General features: G+C 40.1%; 1 protein-coding gene across 2 annotated transcripts in view; it reads left to right on the forward strand.

Annotated features, from left to right (window-relative positions):
* LOC131065722 (uncharacterized) overlaps nt 1-23,544 on the forward strand; it is an 89,302-nt gene continuing 65,758 nt past the window's right edge. Inside the window, exon 1 of one of the 2 annotated variants that reach the window (XM_058000330.2) lies at nt 1-202. In XM_058000330.2, the coding sequence (XP_057856313.1) occupies nt 155-202 (48 nt within the window). In that variant the 5' untranslated portion in view covers nt 1-154. The remainder of the gene's footprint in view (nt 203-23,544) is intronic. The other variant, XM_058000328.2, reaches the window with a different exon arrangement.

The following is a 23,544-nucleotide window of genomic DNA, read 5'->3' on the forward strand; positions in this document are numbered from 1 at the left end:
AAAACTAAATGGAAATTGGCATAGTCCGCAAATTTCCTGATTTCAATAATGTAATCAAGATTTGAAATTATAGCGAGCGCTAGAAATTTGGTATGCAAGTATTGTATGACAATAACAGGGGAGTGCAGTGCGCAGTGCCTTGGGCTTTTGGAAAATGGGCGATGCATTGGCAGAGTTAGAGCTCAAGCTCAGATCACCGAAGGTATTTCTGTTTATTTTATGGATTTCCACGTTTCTTAAAATGAAGCAGCTTTGGTGGATTGCTAGACTATCGACCGTTCCCCAAGCTGGCTCCTTCCGCGAGTCGAAGCACATTTAGGTCACAGGGTACAGGACATTGTGTTTAATTTTTTTCCCTTTCCTCTCGTGAATCCTTTTCATTTTCAATCCCGGGAAGCTGGAAACTACCAGGCCGTTCTTTGATTCCATGTATACGTTAAAGAGACACTTCAGATGCTTTTTTACCTTTAATAGGCCCAAAAGAAAATTAGCTTTTTACTTTTTTATGTTTAATATACTCCCTTTCGTGGTGACCCTTCGCTTGGATGCTGTGATCCAGGGTATAAATATACTTAGAATTTACACCATTTCCTTATCTCAAGTTGAGAGAGCGATTGGAGCTCCAAGCTCGCTCCAATGGTAGACACAGTTACTCAGTCCACTTTTTAAGGGTAAAGCCAACTACAGAACCTACACTTGGGGCTGACTGATATTTCAGACAGGGCCTGTTCAACCAAGAGAATATTTGTTTTTTCAGACAGGGCTAAGGTAATGGAAGCTAAGAAATAAGGGAAGGGGTTGCCTGCCAGAATTGAAGATTAGATTCGTCCAAACCTCAGGAGCTAGACATGGACTTGGAAAGGTGCAGAATTGAAGTAGATTCAGATTCCTCTTGGACTTTGGATCAATATTTACTCAGAGATTTGAAATTTTCGAAAAATAACAAATTACTAGAAATGTCATTTCAAAAGAAACTAACTTCAAAGACATATTATTTGTCTTGAGTGCCTTCAAGGCCCGTGTCTGCTGCTTTGTCATGTGACAGGGACAGTCTCTATATGTCATAGAAATCACAATATTGGTATATCTTTTGTTAGTGAAGCTGAAGACCGACACCAATGGTTTCTCAACAAATCCTACCAGACTCCGGTGATCCTGTTTTTTCTTTTCGAAACCATCTCATGCTGTCTGAAAATTATTTTCATTGACAGGCCTAGAACAAACACAATAGCATGACATTTAATGATATATAATCTAAATTTCTTGATTGCTCTTACAAATTGCATATTAATGCTTTTCCAGCTGCAAACATTTTGTTTCATAATCCTTGAAAATGTTGCTCATGAAAGCAATGGGAACTTCAAAGATTTCCTCACTTTTCTTGAGTAAGGATGGTGGGCATGGTATTTTCTATGAGTCCGTATCATTGCAGTATGAGATAAAATCTTTGTGAATATTTGTGCTTTACCATTAGCTTCCTTCATCTTTGTGAAATCTTTCTTGCATTCCTCAATGTTGTGGTCGTCTCTATCATACTTGAGATATTTTTAGTTAATTCTAGGATATCAGGAACAAAACTTCTCACTTGACCAGAGAACAAATGTATGTTACCTTTGCTAACTGGTAAAGAGAGATTGTGCAGCTTTAACATGATTTAGGGTCCATCTTCATGCCTGCTTTGGAAATCATTAGTTCTTAGAGTTGGTACCTAAAATCCTAAAGCCAGTTTGGTTTTTGAGTGCTAGGGTTGTCAAACCTAGAGAAACAAACCTCTAACTTGTTATTAGTAGGGAACTTTGGATCAATTTGTAGAGGTGGGTGTTAGCACATATTTTTACAAAATATTTTTGTGCTATATATGGATGCTTTTGCATATAGTTTCATCATAGGAGCATTTATTGTTGGATTGTATGTGCAGGTGATATGTTGTAGTGTCTTCATGAAAAGGCATCACTTGGGCATGTTCAAGGGAAGTGTTGAGTATGATGGCATTCTGGCAATCCTCATCTTCAAAATTAGTTTCATTACAGAAGCACTTTTTGGAAGATTAGCATAGAGCAGGGTTGAGAGCATGTTCAAAGATGTAAATGGTGTGGGAGATATCTTTTAGTATGGTTATTAAAAGCTGCATCCATGGAGAGGGGCTTCTTTTGTAAAAAATGTAAAATTTTGCTTATCGGCATAAGTTACCCCAATGAGATCACACAAGGAGAACGGAGTATGTTGATCGGAGTAACTCATGCCGACGGTGTTTCCTAAAGCATGAGCGGCGGGAAAAGGTGCGACTAAGTGGAAATCCATCAGGGCGAGTTATGACGATGATATGATAGGAAGTCGGAGTCATCGGAGTAAAATACACTATGGGCAACGAGGAAAAAATGTTATCCCGATACCCGATGGGGTTATCAGTGGAGCTCTTGCCGACAACCGATGGGGCAATGTATTCATAGCGATGACATCGGGTTATCAGGAGGTCCTAATTTATGTTACCCTGATAACCGATGCACTAAATGAGAAGGCAACTCTATTAGAGAGACTTTCTTCGATAAAGTGGTACCAAGCAAGAAAGGGAGCAAGACTCATCGGGATAACATACATTCTCGGGGAGATGCGTTTTGAGTTATCCCGATGCCCGATAAGGAAGATGAGCTCGTCACAAACGAAGTGACTACATCGGGAAAACCCACGCCGATAGACTGAAGCAACCCGATAAGGAGAGTAAGGTGCAAGAAGACTCATCGGGATAGCTTACGCTACCGGAGAAACATTTTTAGAGTTGTGCCGATGCCCGATGGGCAGAATGCCACAGAGGGTGGATCTATCGGGGAGACTATAACTATTGGAAGCAAGGAAAATATGCTATACCGACGCTTGATGAAGCAATCGGTGAAAGTTACGCCGATCAAAAGCAAAGTTAGATGTCATGGGACCATCGGATGAAGTTTTAAGTGACCTCATTCCGAAGTCCGATGGAGCGACTGGAGGGATAAACAGAAGGAGGTTTCATCGGAGAGACATACCTCGATGTAACATAAAGAAAAGCTGACTAATAGAAAGGAAAGGTGGATCCATCGTGATAAGTCAAGCCTCGAGGAAAAAAGTGAAATAGCCGGGGCAATATCCAATGGATTGATCGGAGTGACCTATACCGATCAGAAAGACAAAAAGGTAATTGAAGGAACGCAAAATACGGGTGGCGCTAAGTAATTGAATTATCGGGTAGGGGTACGCCGATTAGCCGTTAGAATGTCTGATATGACAACCATTATTTAATGCTCGCGATCAGGTGGGTTGGATCCGCACGAAGCAAATCTGATGAGTTTTTGATCGTTACAGACTCTAGCCGTTGCATATCCAGCATAAAGAAAGAGTTTTCGTGTTAGAATTATTCATAGTGTTTTCAGCCATCAACATTGAAGTTGTAGACAAGAAGCGTGGGTAATTTGAAAGTTCAAGCATTTAATCATGGAGGCTTCTGGTTCACAAGGGAAAAGGAAAAACATAGAGATTTCAGACACATAGTCTGCTAAATCAAAAAGGACGAAGTCTGTAGAAGGTGTGCAAAAGCGAAAACTAAACCATGACATGATTGACCAAATGGAGTCATTTGGTGCTAAATCAAGGAGGTCTAAAGCTTATTTGCCGCCCAAGGATCAATTGGAGGACAAGTACAAAGGGGTTGGAGATACCTAAACCATAAGGGGCCACAAATCATTTCTATATCACTACCTAAGGTGGAACAAGGAGATGCCATTGTCGAACCCTTGTACGACAAATTTGGGCAGACTGGTGGTCCCAAATGTTTTTCTGAATCTCAGATTATTGGAGTTGCTCACCAGGAAGTACAACAAAGAAAAAAGATGCATCCAATTGCCCAATGGGGATCCATTCATCCGGATATCTGCCGGGTCTATTCAGGAGGTTTTTGACATGTCTTATGAGCCCTACATGCCCCTATCCTTTACAAACCTAGAAGGAGAGTATACCCAAATGGACACCGCTCACACAGTGTGGAAGTTGGCAATTCACAAAAAGGAGAAGGGATGACTCACAGAGCAGGATGGTCCTCCTTTCGAAATTACTTTGTTCAGACAATACTTGCAGTACACATATTGGGCATGTGGCCAAGTCTGCAGGGAAGAAGTTCCCGATGTTACAAGAGTAGGCCCATTGGTGTTGGTTGCAGACATTCAAATGCATGAGCCTTGGCCATTTGATTATGCAACTTGGCAGAGAAGCTGCATGAAGGATTTTTGAGTTTGCAAACAGAGCCTAACCCTACTTTCAAATTTTACTCATTGCTAATGCATATGGTTTTGTTTCATGGTCAGATGCAAGGTTTGTGGCCAGGAGAATTAAAGGTGACTTCCAGGAATAAAGAGGGACAAAACCAGCCAATTCAATTATGGGTATCCCTATGGGACTCAAGGTTCGACAAATCACACTATGTGTTGTTTGAAGAATATTTTGTCAAGCCCTTGTGTAGATTGTTTGGAGTGGAATGTGATGGGTCAATCTCACCGGAAATTAAGAGATTCTTGAGACCCCATGCTTTTGGAGACGCTAGGGTCAACCACAATTGGGGTGATTGGTTTCTATGTCAGAATTTCACTTTTTTCAGGGTTTATGGTTTCAAGGGTGTTCCATATATGTTGCCTACCTTAGTTCCTGACAGGATTGCCTATTTAGAGATTGTTAGGCAACTTAGTATGTCAAATGCAAAGAATTTGGGTGGTGCACACAAGCAGGTATTTATGCTTGGCACTTTGCATTTTGGAGACTTCACCATTGTATCGACCAAGGCTTATGAGATGATAGAAAAGAAGCTGGTAGAGGAGTACAATTTGTATGGACACCAGACTCAGAAAAATTATGATCTAGAGGGGTATATCCACCACTGCAGGAAGAGCCAAAACCTGGGAGAATACTTGCATATACCCATGGAGGCTGAAGATTTATTTAGAAACAAGGAACAAGATGAGGCTGATGCAATCTTAGAGGAATTAAACCACAAATTAGAAGAGCGGAAGCAGAGGCTTCAGGAACTAAGAGAAGAAGGAGATTTTGAGAGTGGGTCTAATGAGAATGTGGCTGTATCAATCCTCCGTGCACCTGAATTAGAAGAAGTAGCAGAGAGCCAGGAGCAAGCCATGGTGAGAATAAACGCCAACACAGATGTTAGAATGGAAGAGCATGCAACTTTCGTTGCAGATGAAGTTTTTGTAGAGTCCAAAGAGTTTAAGTCATTCTTGTACCATTACCAAGGGAAAAAGTTGAGGGAAAGCATCCCAAATGTTACCCCAGAAAATGAAGCAGAGATGCTTAAAAAATTGAAAGGAGACATTGATGTAGAAGTGGCCACAATGACACCACAGAGAGGGAGACAACTTCTCAGTGAGGCAGGCATCATTTTGTTCCCAGGATGGGACTTGAGTGCCTCTTTCATTTTTGACAGCTTGTTGCATTCTGATAGAAAAGATGTAAAGTTAGACATATAGGGTGTTAATAACATTTTTATTGGATCGAGATATGATCCAAATGAAGAGGAAATGTTGCTTTGGGCCCTATACCCTCTAAATAAAAGACCCAAGATCTTAGATGTAGATAAGGCATTTGGGCACATGATGAAGCTAAAAGTAGGAGAAGTTAATCCAATTGTCGCCGCAGATTTGGGGATTGACATTGCAAAACTGAATAAGGCCCAAATGCAGTGGGTGTTAAAAGAGGGTCAAAAATATAAGAATTTATATGAAGACTTGTTGAGAAGTCGTGGTCACGAAGTACCACAGATAACTGATACTGGTGTGCAATGGAAAAAGAAATATGAAGACCAAATGAAAGAAAACATTAAGCTAAGAAGGCAAATCAGGACTGCCAGGGTAGATGCTGCTTGTGTTTTGTTGACAAACAGGTTTGATCATTTGTTGGAAGTTCTCAAAGAATTATGGACAAACTGTCAGAAGACCCAGGATAATATTGCCTCTCATGAAAGAACTTTGAAAAGGCTGAAGGCATTGTTGAAAGAGAAGAGTGCCGATGAGAAAATTGTTGAGAAGATCCAGAGAAGGTTGAACAAGCATAAGGCATTTGGTGTAGACATTAAGCAGGAATTTACCGATTGTAAGGATATTGTTAGGTATGGTGTACCAGATATTGTGGATGATGCAGAGCAGTTAAAGGACAAAGGGATTTGAATTGCAGAATGCCAGAGTGTACTTAACACATCCCTTAATGTTGCCCGGGCAGATGTTTTGGATATGAAGGAGACAGGTGAGCAGATGGAGAGATTGGTTACCATGGAGATTGCTGTCAGGGATACTGTATTCAACACCAGCACTCACAAGGACAGCAAGTATTTGGAGAACATACAAAAGTGTGATACAATACTGGACGACCAAAACTGATTTTATTATATTTTGTGTCTAGTAGTTAAGTATTTAGGTGTTAGGTTTTAGTTAAGTTTAGTTTAGCAAGATGAAAGGGTGTGTCCTTTCATTTGAATCCTTTGGTTCACATATATGTAGTGAGTCATTTTTGTATCATAGAAGAGAGAAAAAATTCTGCCGCTGGCTGGGCTGTAAGTGTTATGTTTTAGAAGGGTCTAATAGAAATGAGGATTTTATTTTGTGCAAACTGAATATACTGGAGTATTTGTAAGTGCAGTTTTTGTGTACATTCTTATTTCAGAAGTTAATATACAAGGTTTCATGTTTTTATCTTTAGAAAATTGTGTGTAATTTTGTGTTTGATAAAATCATATGTCCAATTGATAAATCTTTTGGATTTGCTGTGATGTGCCATCACATGATGTTGTATTGAACGTAAAATTGGGTTTTATTGTTCACGCAACACATAATGAAACCTTCACAGTGATGGTCTTATAACTGTCTCTTGAGTTGATAGTGATTCTTGTCCGCAAAGTTATTCATTAACTGTCAGATAAAGGCACTGGTTTGTTATTAATCTTTGCTGAATAAGTTTGTATGCATTAGGTCCTTATCAAAGAAGCAAATCTTCTAATTTCTATAAGTACTGCTCTTATTCATAATGGCTTAAAGTCCTAACAGTAATCTTTTACATAACACAACTATATTCACACTTATTTTATCAGTTTTAAAGGCATTAAATAAAAAGCACTTCTGTTAGCATAGTTGCAGGAAAACCTTTTCTTTGCCATCCCTGCAATTGCTAGTTCCCATAGTTTAAATTCACTCAAAACAAACCTCTTATGTGCTTGAGAGTGTAAGGTACACCCACCTAGGTTTAGTGGAGCCTAAAGTATAGAGGGATTTGGTCTTCAACCATCCCTGTTCGTTGGCCAAGGCTGATTGGATCAATTGAGGATTAGGCAAGTCTTTGGTTTCCCAATCTGTGGTTCTAGGCACCAACAGTGGGTAAGACTATCTTTGACTTTGAACTCAAGACCTAGAAGGATTCTCTAGAGTTGTTTTGAATAGGATTAAACACAATCGAAGATAGATTGCTACAATAACACTCGTTGTATGCATGACCCTAAAAGTTGTCTGTTTCTAGGCCAAAGACCATTTAAATATGCATAAAACCTCTTATTAAGCTTAAGAAGACTTCAATTGCAAGATGCTGGTATGCATAGCATGATTCTCCAAGATGACAATACTTATGGATTGTTGAAGATACTTGCTTGGTTATAACATTGAATCATGAAGTGTGTAATAATGTTTTTAGTTTGGGTGTGTGATAGACATTACTTCCAAGGCTGTTGCCTATTCTTTGGGTTACATAGTCACGAGTACGACACACCATGAGAGGCAACACAAGGAAATCAAAAGAAATATGAGCTATGCAATACATACACCATAGGTCCAAAAATAATGATATCACGCAACTAAACATTCTTAGTTATCCATCTCAAATTGTAGAAATTCATATCCAATGAAGAAATGACTATTATAAAGTTTTCTATGCATTAGAATGTTGTCCCATTCATCAAATATTCATTACATTAACACCAACAAAGTGGCAAGAGGAAACTCTAAGCTAGAAATTTTCAAAAGATCCATAAATGGAATTATGGAGACATTTATCTCCAAGAATGATTACAATATTAACTACCTTGAGGTTTACAAAAGATGCTACTCTTATGGATTGTGGATTTGTGGGAGTTGAAATTTTAGAAGCTCTTTCAGCTTGAAATTGCATGGAAGAGAGAAAAGATTGACTCTCTTGGAAGAAAGAAATGATTCACTTTTTTTTTTTGAAAAATGAACTGGCATATATAATGCTTTGTTGGTTGCCCTATCACTCTAGGAATCAAGGAAGAATTGTAGGTTGTGAATGAGGTGTGTAAGGCAATCTTAGATCCCACAAGATCCATTGAATCAAGGATTTGAAATAGGTGTGAGGATGATTGAGAGCTAGAACTCAACCATTGAATTAATGATGGCATGGTTGCTTTCATCCTTCATCATTGGAATTCCATGTAAATCTGCACCCTTGAGATGAACAACTATTTTTGGGTAAGAAATCCCCCTTGGAATAGTTGTAGTGTCAAATTTGGTCATTAATGGTGACTTGGGTTGTGTAAGGAGGTAGGTGAGAGTGAATAATGCAAAATGAGGGAGTTTTAGTGTAATAAATATTTTTGGTTTAAACCCAATATTTACAATTTTCACACAATTGACTTTGCGGGCATTTTGTCAAACAGTTTGCTTGTAGTCTATCTAGTTTGTGTTTTTAGTTTGTTTTGAATGGACATTCTAAAGAATTTGACACAACATTGAAATTCTCATCGTCAATCATTACCAGCTTTCCATTATGACAAAATGATTGTCTAAATTTATCACAAAGAAAATAATTACAATACCTAGCATTGCTATTATAGAACAATATTGCATAGAAATTTACTTACAACAAATTATTAAGACTTCTCCATAATATAATAATTGTTGACTTGCAACAAGAATAGATAATTTTCCAACTAGCTACTTCTTATGATATTGTTTGAACCTTTAAAACTCCTCGAATATCACCCCATGTCTACTTTAATGTAAAGACACCCAAGATTGGTGGCTCTTCTTCTTTGACTAGTGACTAGGTCTTCTATGGTCCACGTTAGCTCCCTAAAATTCAATCAGCTCAATTACTTTATCTTTGTCAAGTGTAAAGTGGGTGTGGTAGAGTGTTTGGGTCCATGTTTGAATGTTGTGCCTTGGTCAATGAACAATGTCTTCTCCTAGCAACTCACAAATCCCACAAATTTCCCTTTGTAATCACACTCAATGTTCACGAAGATAGTCTTCAAGTAGAAATAATCTCCTCATGGTCTCATTTCACCCTCCCAAATAGAAAATGCAGCTTTAGAAGTTCAAGCAAAAATTAATAGCAACTCAAAGGGGGGCTTGTTGTGAGGTATTCACACATCGCCCCATTGCAAATGGGGACCCCCACTTTTTGCTCTCGGTCGTGTTAGAGTCTTTGCTATTAGTCTTTGCATGGAAGGGATAGAGTTTCTCAAGTATCTAGAGTGTCATCGTGTCAGGTTGGTCTCCTGAGTGGAGTGAAGTAAGTCATCAAGCATGTGGCAAGAATGATTTATGGGTGAAAGACTCGAGGATTGAACAAACTGAGCAAAGTCAGGTGAAAGGACTAAGTCAAGAGTCTTTTCTAAAGCCCGTCCCTTACACCAAAGTTGGAGCGAAATTTGCCCAAGTACCTAGACTCTCGTACCTTGCAAAGGTCCTAGAGCGAAATTTTATCAAGGCATTGTTGACGTGTATTTTGTACACTATCAAACACATAATAAAATACCCAAGGGTACCTTATCCTCTCTTGAGTAAAGCCTCTGAATGCTGAAGATATCGCGAGAAAGGATCAATCAGGGTGACTTCAATGTTCTTCGTTGTAGGATCTCTACGTGTGGATAAGCACCAGTGGTCGTTGTGAATGCTGTTTCTTCAAGGGGCCTTATATTTTCGAACTGCAGGAACAGAATTTTCCTAAAACTAACAGGTTCTCAAAAAGATCAAAAGATAGGGTTTGCAAGAGATGAACTCTAATCTAATCCTAAGAATGACTCGATATAGGCTAGACTTGGTAAGATTCTACCAATTTCAGTATTGCCAAGGGATTACAACTCTACTGGAATCGATGTGATCTTCTAAGGTGACTAGTGATTTTTCAAATCATCAAGAATTATAGACACTACCATAAAGGTACATATCAATAGTTCAATAATGATTGAAGGTTCAAGCAATCCAAATATCTCCAGTTGACCACACAAGGCGTCCTTACAATCAGTAAGAAGCTAGTGGTTTGGAACGTGAATCTCACCAAAGATCAAGCCCAACACTTAGTCCTTCAAACTTAAATACTACTTTGACTGAGAATGATTCAAGAAAGTAAACAACCATGAAGATAGCCACAAGAATTGCAATAAAACACCATAACTTCAATATTTTATTGATCTCAAAGTCAAAATAGACAACAATTGCTTGAAATTCTTTCTTCAATGCTCAATCTTGCTACAAAATAACTTTCTTCTCTCCAAAAGCTCTAATTTTCTAATTTCTAACTGCTTATCTCTAATATCTAATGACAAAATGAAAATGAGTGAGGGTATATATAGCATCCTCAATTACAATGAACGGCCCAGATCAAAAGAAGATCAACGGCTGAGATTTTGACACCTAAACCCTAATTAGGGTTTGTTACAAAAAGTTCCCTTCTTAGTTGAACATTATTAAATGCATAGCCAAATATTTAATTGGCACAAAAATCGAGGGAACATAGACCAATGATAATTAAGATGCCACATCATCTACAACAACCTCTCTTCTAGAACCTTATTCCCTTTCCAATGTTCCTTCTTAGCATATGCAATGAATCTGGACACAATTCCCTCAATCTCAGCAATAGGAATCTCGGGAAGATTCCTCATTCATTCCTCCAAGTGGATAACCCGATCAAAGGCCTTGAGGAGGGTCGTATCCCATCCAGGTTCGAGTTCTTTGATCCTCTCAATCAGGAGCATAGTAGCGAACATTTGATCCCGTTGTTCATCTGTGATGACATTCTCATCTTTGCAAAAGATGACCTTGACTCTTTCTTCCAACTCTTGAAGGTCCACATCTGTCTCAACTTCGATCCTCCTGCCAAGAATGGTACACAATACCTCAAACACCTTATCCTGAATTGGATGGATGACGCCCTCAACTTGATTGCATTTGGTGCTGATGTCCTCGAAAAGAACCTCCATCTGAAGTAGAGTTGACCATTGGAGTAAATTATGAGCTCCTCCATCCATTATCTTTTCTTGTGCTAGAATCTTTCTTGGTGTTTGCCTGATTACTTGCAGAACAAGAATGATAACATCTCTAGTATGAACGAAAGCGGCTACTATTATCATTAGGTTGTGGACGATCTCAAGGACCTGGATAGCTCGGTGGATTGTCTGCATCATTCTTGTCGTAAATTCAACGGCTACTGTGTGGGATTTGTCAATCCAAGAGCTCATAAGTTGAACCAAGCTCTTGACTCTTTCTGCCTCGCCAACTGATTCAAGGGGAAGTGCCTGCACAGGAGACACTGCTGGATCCTGACGTCCCAAGGGCTGATTGAGATGGCTAAAGTAACCTCTCCAAGCACCTCTCTCTCTCTCAAGCTTTCTATTCTTTTCCATTTCTTCCTTAAGCTTGTCTTTAAGTACTTCAAATGAATTGGTTGCCTCATCCAGTGCCTGCTCAGCAGTGAGTGGACCAAGCTCAAATGTTTCTACATCATACTCTTTTGTGAGAATTTCACCTTCATATTTGTCTACTATTGGTGTAGCTATCTGCAATTTCCTGGACCCTGTCTCATCTCTGATCATCTTGGACATCTTGGTGGCCTTTTTCTTCTCCGTTGCTTCTTGAGAATTTCCTATAAGGCTCTCTAAGTCAATTACATCATCCTCATCTTCAATCACAATCACCCTTGTCAGTCTCTCCTTCAACCAATCTGGAATGGTAGATCTCGTCTCTCTAACTTGTATTTCCTTAAGCAATGGTTCATCTTCTCGGAGAGGAGATGTCACTTCATCATCATTCTTTTCTTCATGTAGCTCATTGACTTGGGGAGATCGACTTGGCGAATGCTGAGGTGCCTTCCCCTTTTCAAGTTTATCATTCTGTACCATTGACTCCATAGATTCGTCAACCTCAGGCACCGTCCTCTCTTGTCCTTCAACTTGACTTGTCCTTTCTTCATGTCGAGAAGATGTGCTTGATGAGCGATCTCGATTGGCCTCTTGCTTCTTTTTGGAGGGTTGTCTTTTCTCAGATCTTTCTTTCCTCTTCGCGCCTCTAGGATGAGAATTGCCTTCACTTGCGCTTGCTCCTCCTTCTTCTGGTCTTTCCTCCAAAGTAAAAGTCATTGATATGTTCTGTTTTCTTAACTTTTGATGTTGTACATCCACCCATCTGCGAGTACATGACAAAACTGGGGCCATCAAAGCTCTCAAGTCTGAAATCTCAGGCTCGCTCCAATCTATCTTCACTACTTTGTCCTCTCTGTCATAGGATGACTGGAGATGTCTGCCACTATCCTGAGCTTGATCGGCCACTCTATAAACTTTGCATTTCCTGATGAAATCTAAAGGTAATCCGGAATGCTTCTTTCTTTTGACTTCTAAATCACTTGAGAGATTCATCCAAAAGTCCTCTACCTGAAATTCATGTCTATACTTCCTACCATATGTCTCTTCTATATACCCATAAGGATCAAAATTCTCCCTTAAGGCAAAGAACGTGAATGAATATGAGGCCAATTCCTTCTCCGCACCATCTAAGGCTAGAGCATTAGGACATACCTCAACTGAATTCCCCAATATGATGGGCACGGGAATTCCATTTCTATGCCTGTGTCTGAATGCCTTCGCATAGTCTGCCAATTGCCTAGCCACCTCGAGTAGCACCATCCTGTCTGTCGGATACCTCGGCAACATGTAGGGAGGTGAAGGACACCCATGAACTCTGATATATGTAAACTTTGGAAACTGGATGAACCAAGCACCATACCTCTTTACAAGCTCCTGTGCATTCGGAGACAGTCGATTGTGAATCCCACCTTGCAATATCCTGGTGATGTTCATCGTGAAGGTATCATTGACTAACTTGTAGTCACTCCCAGGTGGATGATGCAAATGAACATAAGAGTCACAAACTCTCACCTCTTCGGGTCCTCTTCCGATCACTCCTCTGTGAGGTAGTCCTGCATATTCAAAACTCCTGATCAAGGCATATATGACGTATGAGCTCATGTGAAATGACTTGGTAGGCTTTAGTCTTCTCAACTGCACGTCCAGGCAATGGCTAATAATTCTAGCCCAATGAATCGTTCCTTTCCCTTGAACTATCACTTGGATGAAGTAGAACATCCACTTCTCAAAATAGAAGGCTTGAGGAGCCTCTGTAACTCGATTGAGCAAAGTTATCAAATCTCTGTACTCCTCCTGGAAGTCGATCCTATGTGGTGTGTTGGGAATCTTGCTCAGGCGAGGACGACTTTTGAGTAACCAATTCTTATTGATGATGCTCAAGCAAGTGTCTGGATCATCTTCATACATTGACTTGGCTCCTTCTAGGCTTTTGTAAATCATATCTTTATGCTCTGGAAGATGGAGAGCTTCACTTATAGCCTCCTCCGAAAGGTATGCCAAAGTGTTCCCTTCCTTGGATACGATCGATCTTGATTGTGAGTCATAATGGCGAGCACACTCGATCATCAGCTCATGGCACTGGATTGCTGGAGGGAAACTGGCCGCCTTGATGATGCCACTTTCAATTATTCTCTTTGCGACAGGTAATGGCTTGCCAATGTAAGGGACCTCTCGAAACTTCTTCACACTGAAGTTTCCCAAGTTGGTATCTCCAATATTGCTCCACTTAGACACGATCTTGGTCTCCAACTCTTCGTTCCTCTGATCTTCCTTCATGAGGGCTGGACAACTAGTGGATGCTCCTGCCTTTGGGGTTGCCATCTTGACACCTACACAACATTTTGTAATGAGTAATATATTTTGCAACGTAGAAATATAGAGTAGAAAGGAAGATTTAAGATTTTAATTAGGAAGCTTTATGATAAATCTTGAGTTATCATTTCCTAATTAACTACATCAAACTTAGGATTTTCAAAACAAAGTGCGAAATTCAAATCTTCAATAATGGTGTCAAGGTGATTTCGCCATACCTCCTCTTGAGAATTAATTCTAAAAAAATGATGCAAAAATAAGGTGAATTTTCGCTAGGCAAAATATAGATCGAAGTCCTCTTTTTAGCAAAAGGCGCCTCCTTTAGTCTTCACAAGCATCAACTCCACCACCTCTAGTCTTCAATACTTAGGACAAATTCGCTCCAACTAGACCAGCTTTCGCACCTCCTCTTGCTCCTCAAATCGCACTTGAAGTAATGAATGAATGATTGATTAAAATTGCTCAAAACACCCCTATTATATAGGGCGCTCACCACTTCACCCCCCCATAGGCCGACTTGACAAAATAAGCCTAAAAAATAAATAAAATTGCAAAAGGAAGAGGCCGACTTGATAAAATAAATAAAAATAATACCTCAAGCGCTCCATCTTTTAATTTTAATTTAATAAAAATTAATTTTAAATGCCTTAATAATAAAAAAATCGATTCTCTAAGGCTCAAAATTAATTATCAAATACCAATGCGCCTTTATTAAATGCCAATTTAATTAATTTTTTCAAATATTTCGAAGTTGGTAATTTTGGCATCTAATGCGATTTGGAGGATATCAACGTTGAAATAAGGCAAAAAAAATGAATGCCAATAACTTCGCCCTGGACCCTTGGAGAGGGACAAGAGCGCTTTTCTCAATTTAGGCCTTGCATTCCTCATTTTTAATTGCCAACACTTCATCTAGGCATCAAAAATGGCATTTTTAATTGGAGTCTTGAGTTTAATTCATTTGATCTCTAGGAGGAACGTGTCTTAGGACATTTTCGCCCTGGACCCTGGGTGAGGGACAGGAGCGCCTTTTCACTTTTGTCCTCAATCCTTCATCTTTTAATTGCCAATTCTCGTTGCGGGATAAGTGATGATCTCTTTCACTTGTTCCATGCATGCTTAAATTGTTCTTGAAAGGCAAAATAGGTTCCCAAATATTTTCGCCCTGGTCCCTGGGTGAGGGACAAGAGCGCCTTTTCACTTTGGTAGGATCATCAAGTTTTTGAAGTCAAACCTTTGCTCACCATGCTTTTAGAAGACCTTTCCAATCTTGCCCAATCTTTCCTTAGCGTAATCTTGGAGGGAAATTGTTGATTATATAAAAATCGCCCTGGTCCTTCAGTGAGGGACAAGAGCGCTTTTGAGTCCTTGTGCAAATTCTTGATCACATTAATCTTCAAATTACCCTCCAAGCGTAGAATATCACATTTCACTCCTTCTTGAGCCTTGGAAACAAATAGCATCTCAAAATGTAAGGTAAATGGGCATATTTGGAAATTTCGCCTTGGTCCCTTGGAGAGGGACAGGAGCGCTTTTGCCAATTGTCATCAAATTTTGCAAATCTTGCATCTCAATTCCACCTCGAAGTATTTTAAACATCATTTCAAACTTGTGCCTTGGCCCCAATTTGCTCAAACTTGGAGAGAAGAGCTAGATAATATGTTTTTCGCCCTGGTCCCTTGGAGAGGGACAGGAGCGCTTTTGCAATTTCAAGCTTATCCGTCCTTTTCTAGCTTTTCAAATTATCTTCACTGGGCTAAACATGCCTTATTCCATTCATTTCAATCACAAACTTGCCTTGTCTTTTGCAAGAAATTTGCACCTTTTTAGAAAATCGCTCTGGACCCTTGGAGAGGGACAGGAGCGCTTTTTGCCTTCTAGGAATATTTCCTTGTTCTTTTAAACTCTCAATCGTGTCTAAGGCATAAAACATCATTCGTCCTTCCCATCCAAGTGAGGTTTTGCCTCAAAATCTCAAACGAAGAGGACAATCTTGAAAAAACGCCATGGTCCTTCAGTGAGGGACAGGAGCGCTTTTTGCCATTTAGGTTGATTTCCTCCTTTGTGAACCACTCAAATTATATTCAATGGACAAAACATGCTTTCCTTAATCTCTTCAAATCATAAAATCACTTTGATCTTGCAAAGATAGTGCAAATTTGAGAATCAAGCTCCGGTCCTTCAGTGAGGGACAGGAGCACCTTTTCACTTTCTAGGCCAAAGTGCCTCATTTTTCATCTCGAAATTCCTTTGCTAGGGAAGATATCATCTCATTACACACCATGAATAAGAGTTCAAGCCCAAGAAAGGTTTTAAAAATGTGTATATAAAGAAAATCGCCCTGGACCCTTGGAGAGGGACAGGAGCGCTTTTACCTTTCTAGACAAAAACTCCGTCATTTCATCGTCTTCGATCAAGTCTGGATGCTCTATCATGTTCATTTCGTCCTTCACCATGCCTTTGATGTTTCAATTTGACCAAACAAGGCCAGGAATGACTCAAATAAGCCTTTTCGCCCTGGTCCCTTGAGTGAAGGACAGGAGCGATTTTCTCTTAATCCTTCAAAATTCATTATTTTCTTGCCTTCAAAATCTTCAGAAACATCAAGGCACGTCCAATTATCTTTCCTGGAGACCCTGCACAAAACAAAATAGAAAAGTCAGTGACAAATATGCATAAAATAACATTTTCGCCCTGGTCCCTGAGTGATTTCTCTGTTTCAGGCATCATCTTGCCTCCAAAATTTGATCAAAATTTACCTAGGCAAGAACACACAATTCTACCTTTAAAATGCTAACACACAGACAAAATTTGGATTTTACCCAAAAAACCCTGACTAGACCTTACTTGGGACCTATCTGACTTCCTGACAGACTTACCCTATTTCAACAATCTCAATCCTCGGGAGGACGCTTAATAACTTTCAAAATTTGACTGGACTCAACTTGAATAATGTGAAAAAGAAACCCCTAAGGTTTAGCCCTAGCCCAGATAGACCACTCACTCACTCAAAACCCTAAAAGCAGAGAGAAGAACAGGCAAAATAAAAGTGAAAAGAGGGGGTCCCCATTTTAATGGGGCGATGTGTGAAATGGTCACAACAGGCATGTACCTCACAAAGGTCCTAGAGAGAAATTTTGATGTCCTATCCTTGCTAAGGTCCCAGAGCGAAATTTCTTCACCAAGATTTGTACCTTCCAAAGGTCACAGAGCGAATTTCCTCTATAGGTGTTCTTAAGGGTCGAATTGATGATGCTTTCATGTGGAAAGATTGGGAAACTTAAGGTCAAAACCAACCAAGTGAAAGAGAATTTTGGAGTCACGTACCTTCTAGAGCGAATTTTTTGCATTTAGACTCCCGTACCTTGCCAAGGGTCAAGAGCGAATTCCTTCACAAGGTCGTGTACCTCCCGAAAGTCCTAAGGCAAATTTCAAGCCATGTCCTTGGAGAGGTCCTAGAGCGAAATTTCATATCAAGTCATGTCCTTGGAGAGGTCCTAGAGCGTATTTCATCATGTACCCTTCGAAGGACAGAGAGTGAATTTTATTTTAGGTCTTGTACCCTTCGAAGGATAGAGAGCGAATTTCATTATGTGTACCCTATTGAGGTCCTAGAGCGAATTTTTTTAATCCAATTGATGTACCTCCCGAAGGTCTTGGAGCGAATTTTTTAGACCTTGTCCTTCCAAAGGTCATAGAGCGAACTTTTTACCTTGACCTTGTCCTTGCTAAGGACATAGAGCGAACTTTTTACTTTTACCCTGTCCTTCCAAAGGACATAGAGCGAATTTCACCTCCAAGTCTTGTCCTTGCCAAGGACCAAGAGCGAAATTTTTTATCAAGTCATGTCCTTCCAAGGGTCCTAGAGCGAACTTCAAGTCATGTCTTTCCAAAGGTCGTAGAGCGAATTTATCAAAGACAAGTATTTAGGTGCCAAGATTAATTCAAAATTTAGATTGCAAAGGAGATAAAGAAAGTTTGTGTTGAGTCGGCCAGCATGAGGAAGGCAATTTATTATTTTGTCAAAGCAGGTCAGCCTTATACCCAAAAGACATGACCTTTACCCTAAGCGCCTATAAAGGAGAAGTTAGAACATTCATTTTCTTCTCTCCAAATTCGAATTTCTTTAGCTAGGTATCAAATTTTGTCAGCACATAAGCGAATTTCATCAGAGTATAGGTGAATTGCTCCAGCACAAGGGTGAAATTGGACATTGAAGGTGCAGACCTGGTAATCAAAGAAGATAAATTCGAGCAAAAAAGATACGGATCTGATGTTCTAACTATTGGACTTCATCATTAGATAGCCCAAATTTGCCCTAGGACATTGTTGTGACCATTTCACACATCGCCCCATTTGAAATGGGGACCCCCTCTTTTTTGCTCGTTTTTCGCTCGCTTTTCGCTTCGCTTTTAGGGTTTTGTTAGTCAGTCAATTGTCTGGATTTAGGGTCAAGCCTTAGGGTTTTAATTGCCGTCTTTTCAGGTCAGAATCCAGTCAGTTTTGAGAGCTTTTGAGCTTCTTTTGTAAGAATGCAAATTTTGAATGCAATGATTTCGCCAAAATGGTCTATTTTCAATTGGAATTTTGAGTGCAGAGCTTAAATTTGTCTAAGTGTTGAAGATGAAGTGTGAATTTTTGTCCAATTGAGTAATTTTGATCAAATTTTGACTTTTTTGATTTTTGATTTGTTTTCGCCTTGTGAAGTGATTAAACTTGTGAAATCATGTTATTTTGGCCTGTAGGAGCAAAATCGCTCCTGTCCCTCAGTGAAGGACCGGAGCTCGTTTTCAAATATCTTATTGTCCCTGCAGAGTCAAGATGAATTTCGAATTGCAAGTGGTGAAGAAAGGCGTGATCTTTCCGTTGAATATAAATTGAAGAATTTCACGAACACGGAAGTGCCTCCAGGAGTCAAAATCGCTCCTGTCCCTCAGTGAAGGACCGGAGCTACAAATCAAATATTGCTTTGTCCTTGCAAGATTTTAACGACTTGACGTCTTGAAGAGATCCAAGGAGATGCATTTTACCAAATGAATATAACTTGAAGTGCTGACATGAAGGAGAATGACCCAGAATGCCAAAATCGCTCTTGTCCCTCAATCAGGGACCAGGGCGAAATTCTTTGTAGCTCCCGTCCCTCTCCCAGGGACCAGAGCGAAATTCTTCATAAGGTACGTTTTGGGCAAAAATCAAGCAAGTTATAAGTTTGAAGGCAAGAAATGATGTGACTTTAACCCGTTGAAGACAAATTGAAGATTATGAAACGTCAACAAGGGACCTAAATACCTAAGTTCGCTCTTGTCCCTCAGGGAGGGACCAGAGCGATTTTTACTTTAGATGATTTTCTTGCTCAATTTGAACGGACCCCAAGGCATGGGTGAATGGAATGGAACATTACGAATCCGTTGAAGATAGTTTTCGAAGGTGATAAAGTGAAATAAAGCCCACAAGAGCAGGATCGCTCCTGTCCCTCTCCAAGGGACCAGGGTGATATAATGATTACATTGCCTCCTCTTCAAATTCAAGACACTCCAAGGCGAAGAACAAGGTGGCAAGGGTGTTTCGAGGCATCTCAACCAAGCACAAAGTTACGAAGATCACCAAATTGAAGAATTTGCACTAAAATACCCTACTTCGCTCCTGTCCCTCAGGAAGGGACCAGAGCGAAAGTTCCATAAAGGCATAAATTTTGAAAGTTTATCATATATCAAGCGACCAAGAAAGGATCAAGGGACTTCGTTTTATGCAATGAAGGCGATAGCAAGTCGAAGAAGGTAAGGACGAGACCAAAACACCTAAGTTCGCTCCTGTCCCTCAGGAAGGGACCAGAGCGATATCTATTATATTTGCTAATTCCTTCAAAAGTCACGTGAGGTCAAGGTTTTTGCGGATCACACAAGGTCTAAGGCATCATAACAAGGTGATATGCAAAAGGGTTAAACGTTAAATGATCATCAAATTGAACAAAGAGGCTATATCGCTCCTGTCCCTCAGGAAGGGACCAGAGCGATTTGCATAGGATCCTTCATTTTCCTTCAAATGCATGTCAAGGCAAGTTCACGCAAGATCAAGGACGTCCTTTAAAAGGCACAAGGAACCAAGGTTGAAGGATGATGCGTTTTAGCTAGAGCTTCAAGATCGCCCCTGTCCCTCTCCAAGGGACAAGGGCGATGATCCTTCCAATGTTTAAATGTCTTGTGGAATTCAAGTGAAATGAGCATGGAATGAAGGAATAGCATTGTTTGTCCTTCACAAAGACGATTGAGGCTCGAATTTACAAAGGTCAAGGAGAAATTATGAGGATCGCTCCTGTCCCTCTCCAAGGGACCAGGGCGATATTTGCCAAAACACCTATTATCCTTCGAAGATCATAACAAAACAAGTTGCAAAGGGTCTAAAACGCCATTTGGAAGGCAATGAACGAAGAGTTAGAATCAAAAACGATGAATTTCAAGCTAGAAGACAAGGATCGCTCCTGTCCCTCTCCAAGGGACCAGGGCGATATCACATCAAAGAGCACTCGTTCACACAAGCAAGACACTCAAGCTTGAAGGACCCAACGTTAATGCCAAATGCAACGTAGAGATGAAGACTTTGGACGTCAAAAATTGCAAGAATCAAGGCAAGTTGATGGATCGCTCCTGTCCCTCTCCAAGGGACCAGGGCGATAAGGTTTGCATTTTTAAATTTTAGCGCTCAAACACATTTCTTTGAATTTATTTTAAATGCTAGGAAAATCAATAAATTAAAAAATTCAATTAAAAGCATTTAAAATAGCGCATGGTATTAATTAATTAATTGTTTTTTTGCCTTGTGAGAAAAATCGAATTTATTAAATAATAATGAAGGCATTTAATAATTAATTATTAAATTAATAAAAAATTAAATATGGCGCTTGGTATTTTAGAGGTCGGCCTTTATTATTTATTTAAAAATCATTTAAATTGCCTTATTTTTACACAAGTCGGCCTAAGGTAATTATGGTGAGAAGCGCCTATAAAGGGGAGATGAAGATCGTCATTTTCACATCATCATTTATCATCTCTTACATGCGATCTTGAAGGAGAAAGTGCGAATTGTGTTTGAGGAGTGCGAACTTAGTTTTCACTTGGGCGAATTGACAAAGGATCGATCATTTAGAGGAGATCACGTCAAGGACATACCAAAGGTGGCGAATTTGTCAAATGCATAGAGATCACGTCAAATACTTGAAGGGTGGCGAAGTTGATAAGAGGAACGTTGATTTGAAGATCACATCGAAGCTATCTAACGTCAATTTTGCCTAGGCGAATTTTTATTCATTTTGCATTCTAGAGTTAGCTCTCTATTGAGGTATGGCGATTTTTGCTTTATTGCTTTAATTTTGAACGTTAATCGTCATAGTCTAAATTTTGAATTTTGGATTTTGAATTCCTAGCTCAATCGTTTTATTTTAGGAAATGATAACTCAAAGACTTATCATGAAGTTTCCTAAAATTTACTCTCTAATCTATGTTATGCATTGCAATATCTAGTTACTTATTATGAAATGTTGTGTAGGTATGGCAACCCCGAAGGCGGGAGCATCCACCAGTCGTTCAGCTCTCATGAAAGAAGATCAGAAAACCGAAGAAGTGGATACCAAGATCGTGTCGAAGTGGAGCAACATTGGAGATACAAACTTAGGCAACTTCAGCACGAAGAAGTTTCGAGAGGTCCCTTACATTGGCAAACCATCACTTGTCGCCCGGAGAATAATCGAGAGTGGCATCATTAAGGCGGCCGGCTTTCCTCCAGCTGTTTAGTGCCATGAGTTGATGATCGAGTGTGCTCGTCACTATGATCCACAGTCCAGAATGATCGTATCCAATGAGGGAAACACTTTGGCGTACCTTTCAGAGGAAGCTATAAGTGAAGCTTTCCATCTTCCAGAGCACAGGGACATGATATATAAGAGCTTAGAAGGAGCCAGGTCAATGTACGAAGATGATCCAGATGCTTGTCTAATCATAATCAATAAGAACTGGTTACTCAAGAGTCGTCCCCGTCTGAGCAAGGTCCCGAACACACCGCACAGGATTGATTTCCAGGAGGAGTACAGAGATTTGATTACCATGCTCAACCGAGTTACAGGAGCCCCTCATGCCTTCTATTTTGAGAAGTGGATGTTCTACTTCATCCAGGTGATTGTTCAAGGGAAAGGTACGATACATTGGGCTAGGATGATTAGCCATTGCTTGGACGTATAGTTGAGGAGACTCGAGGCTACTAAGTCCTTCCACATGAGTTCATATGTCATCTATGCCTTGATTAGGAGTGTTGAGTACGCAGGACTACCTCACAGAGGAGTGATTGGAAGAGGACCCGGTGAGGTCAGAGCTTGTGATTCCTATGCCTACTTGCATCATCCGCCAGGGAGCAACTACAAGCTAGTTAATGATACCTTCACGATGAACATCACAAGGACGTTGCAAGGTGGGATTCACAACATATTATCTCAAGATGCACAGGAATTAATCAAGAGGTACGGTGCTTGGTTTATTCAGTTTCCGAAGTTCACTTATATTAGAGTACATGGATGTCCTTTACCTCCATACATGTTGCCGAGATATCCGACAGACAGAATTGTGTTACTTGAAGTAACAAGACAGTTGGCAGCATATGCGAAGGCATTCAGACACAGACATCAGAATGGAGTTCCAGTACCTATCATTTTGGGTAATTCAGTTGAGGTATGTCCTAATGCTTTAGCCATGGATGACGCAGAGAAGGAGTTAGCCTTGTATTCTTTTTCATCTTTTGCTTTGAGAGAAAGCTTTGATCCACATGGACATTTAGAGGAGACGGTCGGCAGAAGGTTTAGGCATGAGTACCAAATAGAAGATTTTATGATGAATCTCCTAGATGATCTTGAAGTGAAACGGAAAATGCATTCTAGATTGCCTTTGGATTTCATCAGGAAATGCAGGATTTATAGAGTGGTCGACCAAGCTCAGGACAGTGGCAGGCATATCCAGTCATCCTATGATCGAGAAAGCAAATCCATAAGGTTAGATTGGAATGAGCCTGAGGTCGTGGATCTAGATACTTTGATGGCTCCAGTCTTGTCTTGTACTCGCAGATGGGTTGACATACAACATCAGAAGTTGAGAGAACAAGGCATAGCTATGTCTTTCACGTTGGAAGAGAAACCTGCCGAAGGTGGAGCTAGTGTGAGTGAAGGCAATCCTAATCCTAGAAATTCAGGTGAAGGAAACCTTCGATGTGCCAGTGAGGGCAATCTCCATCCAAGAGGTTCGAAGAGGAAAGAGAGACCTGGAAAGAGAGAATCTTCCAAGAAGAAACAAGAGGCTAACAGAGATAGATCATCCGGTACATCTTCTAGACCAGAGAAGAGAACAATTCAAGTGGAAGATTCCATGGAGTCTATGGTACAGAATGACAGGCAGGAAGGAGGACAGGCACAACATGGTTCACCAGATGGATCTCTCCAGGACTATGAGTTAGATGAAGATAAAGAAGACAACGCGATGACATCTCCTCCCAGACAAGAAGAAATAGTGCATAAAGAAATACAA

This window comes from Cryptomeria japonica, chromosome 7 (genome assembly GCF_030272615.1).
Source record: "Cryptomeria japonica chromosome 7, Sugi_1.0, whole genome shotgun sequence".
Classification (NCBI taxonomy): domain Eukaryota; kingdom Viridiplantae; phylum Streptophyta; class Pinopsida; order Cupressales; family Cupressaceae; genus Cryptomeria; species Cryptomeria japonica.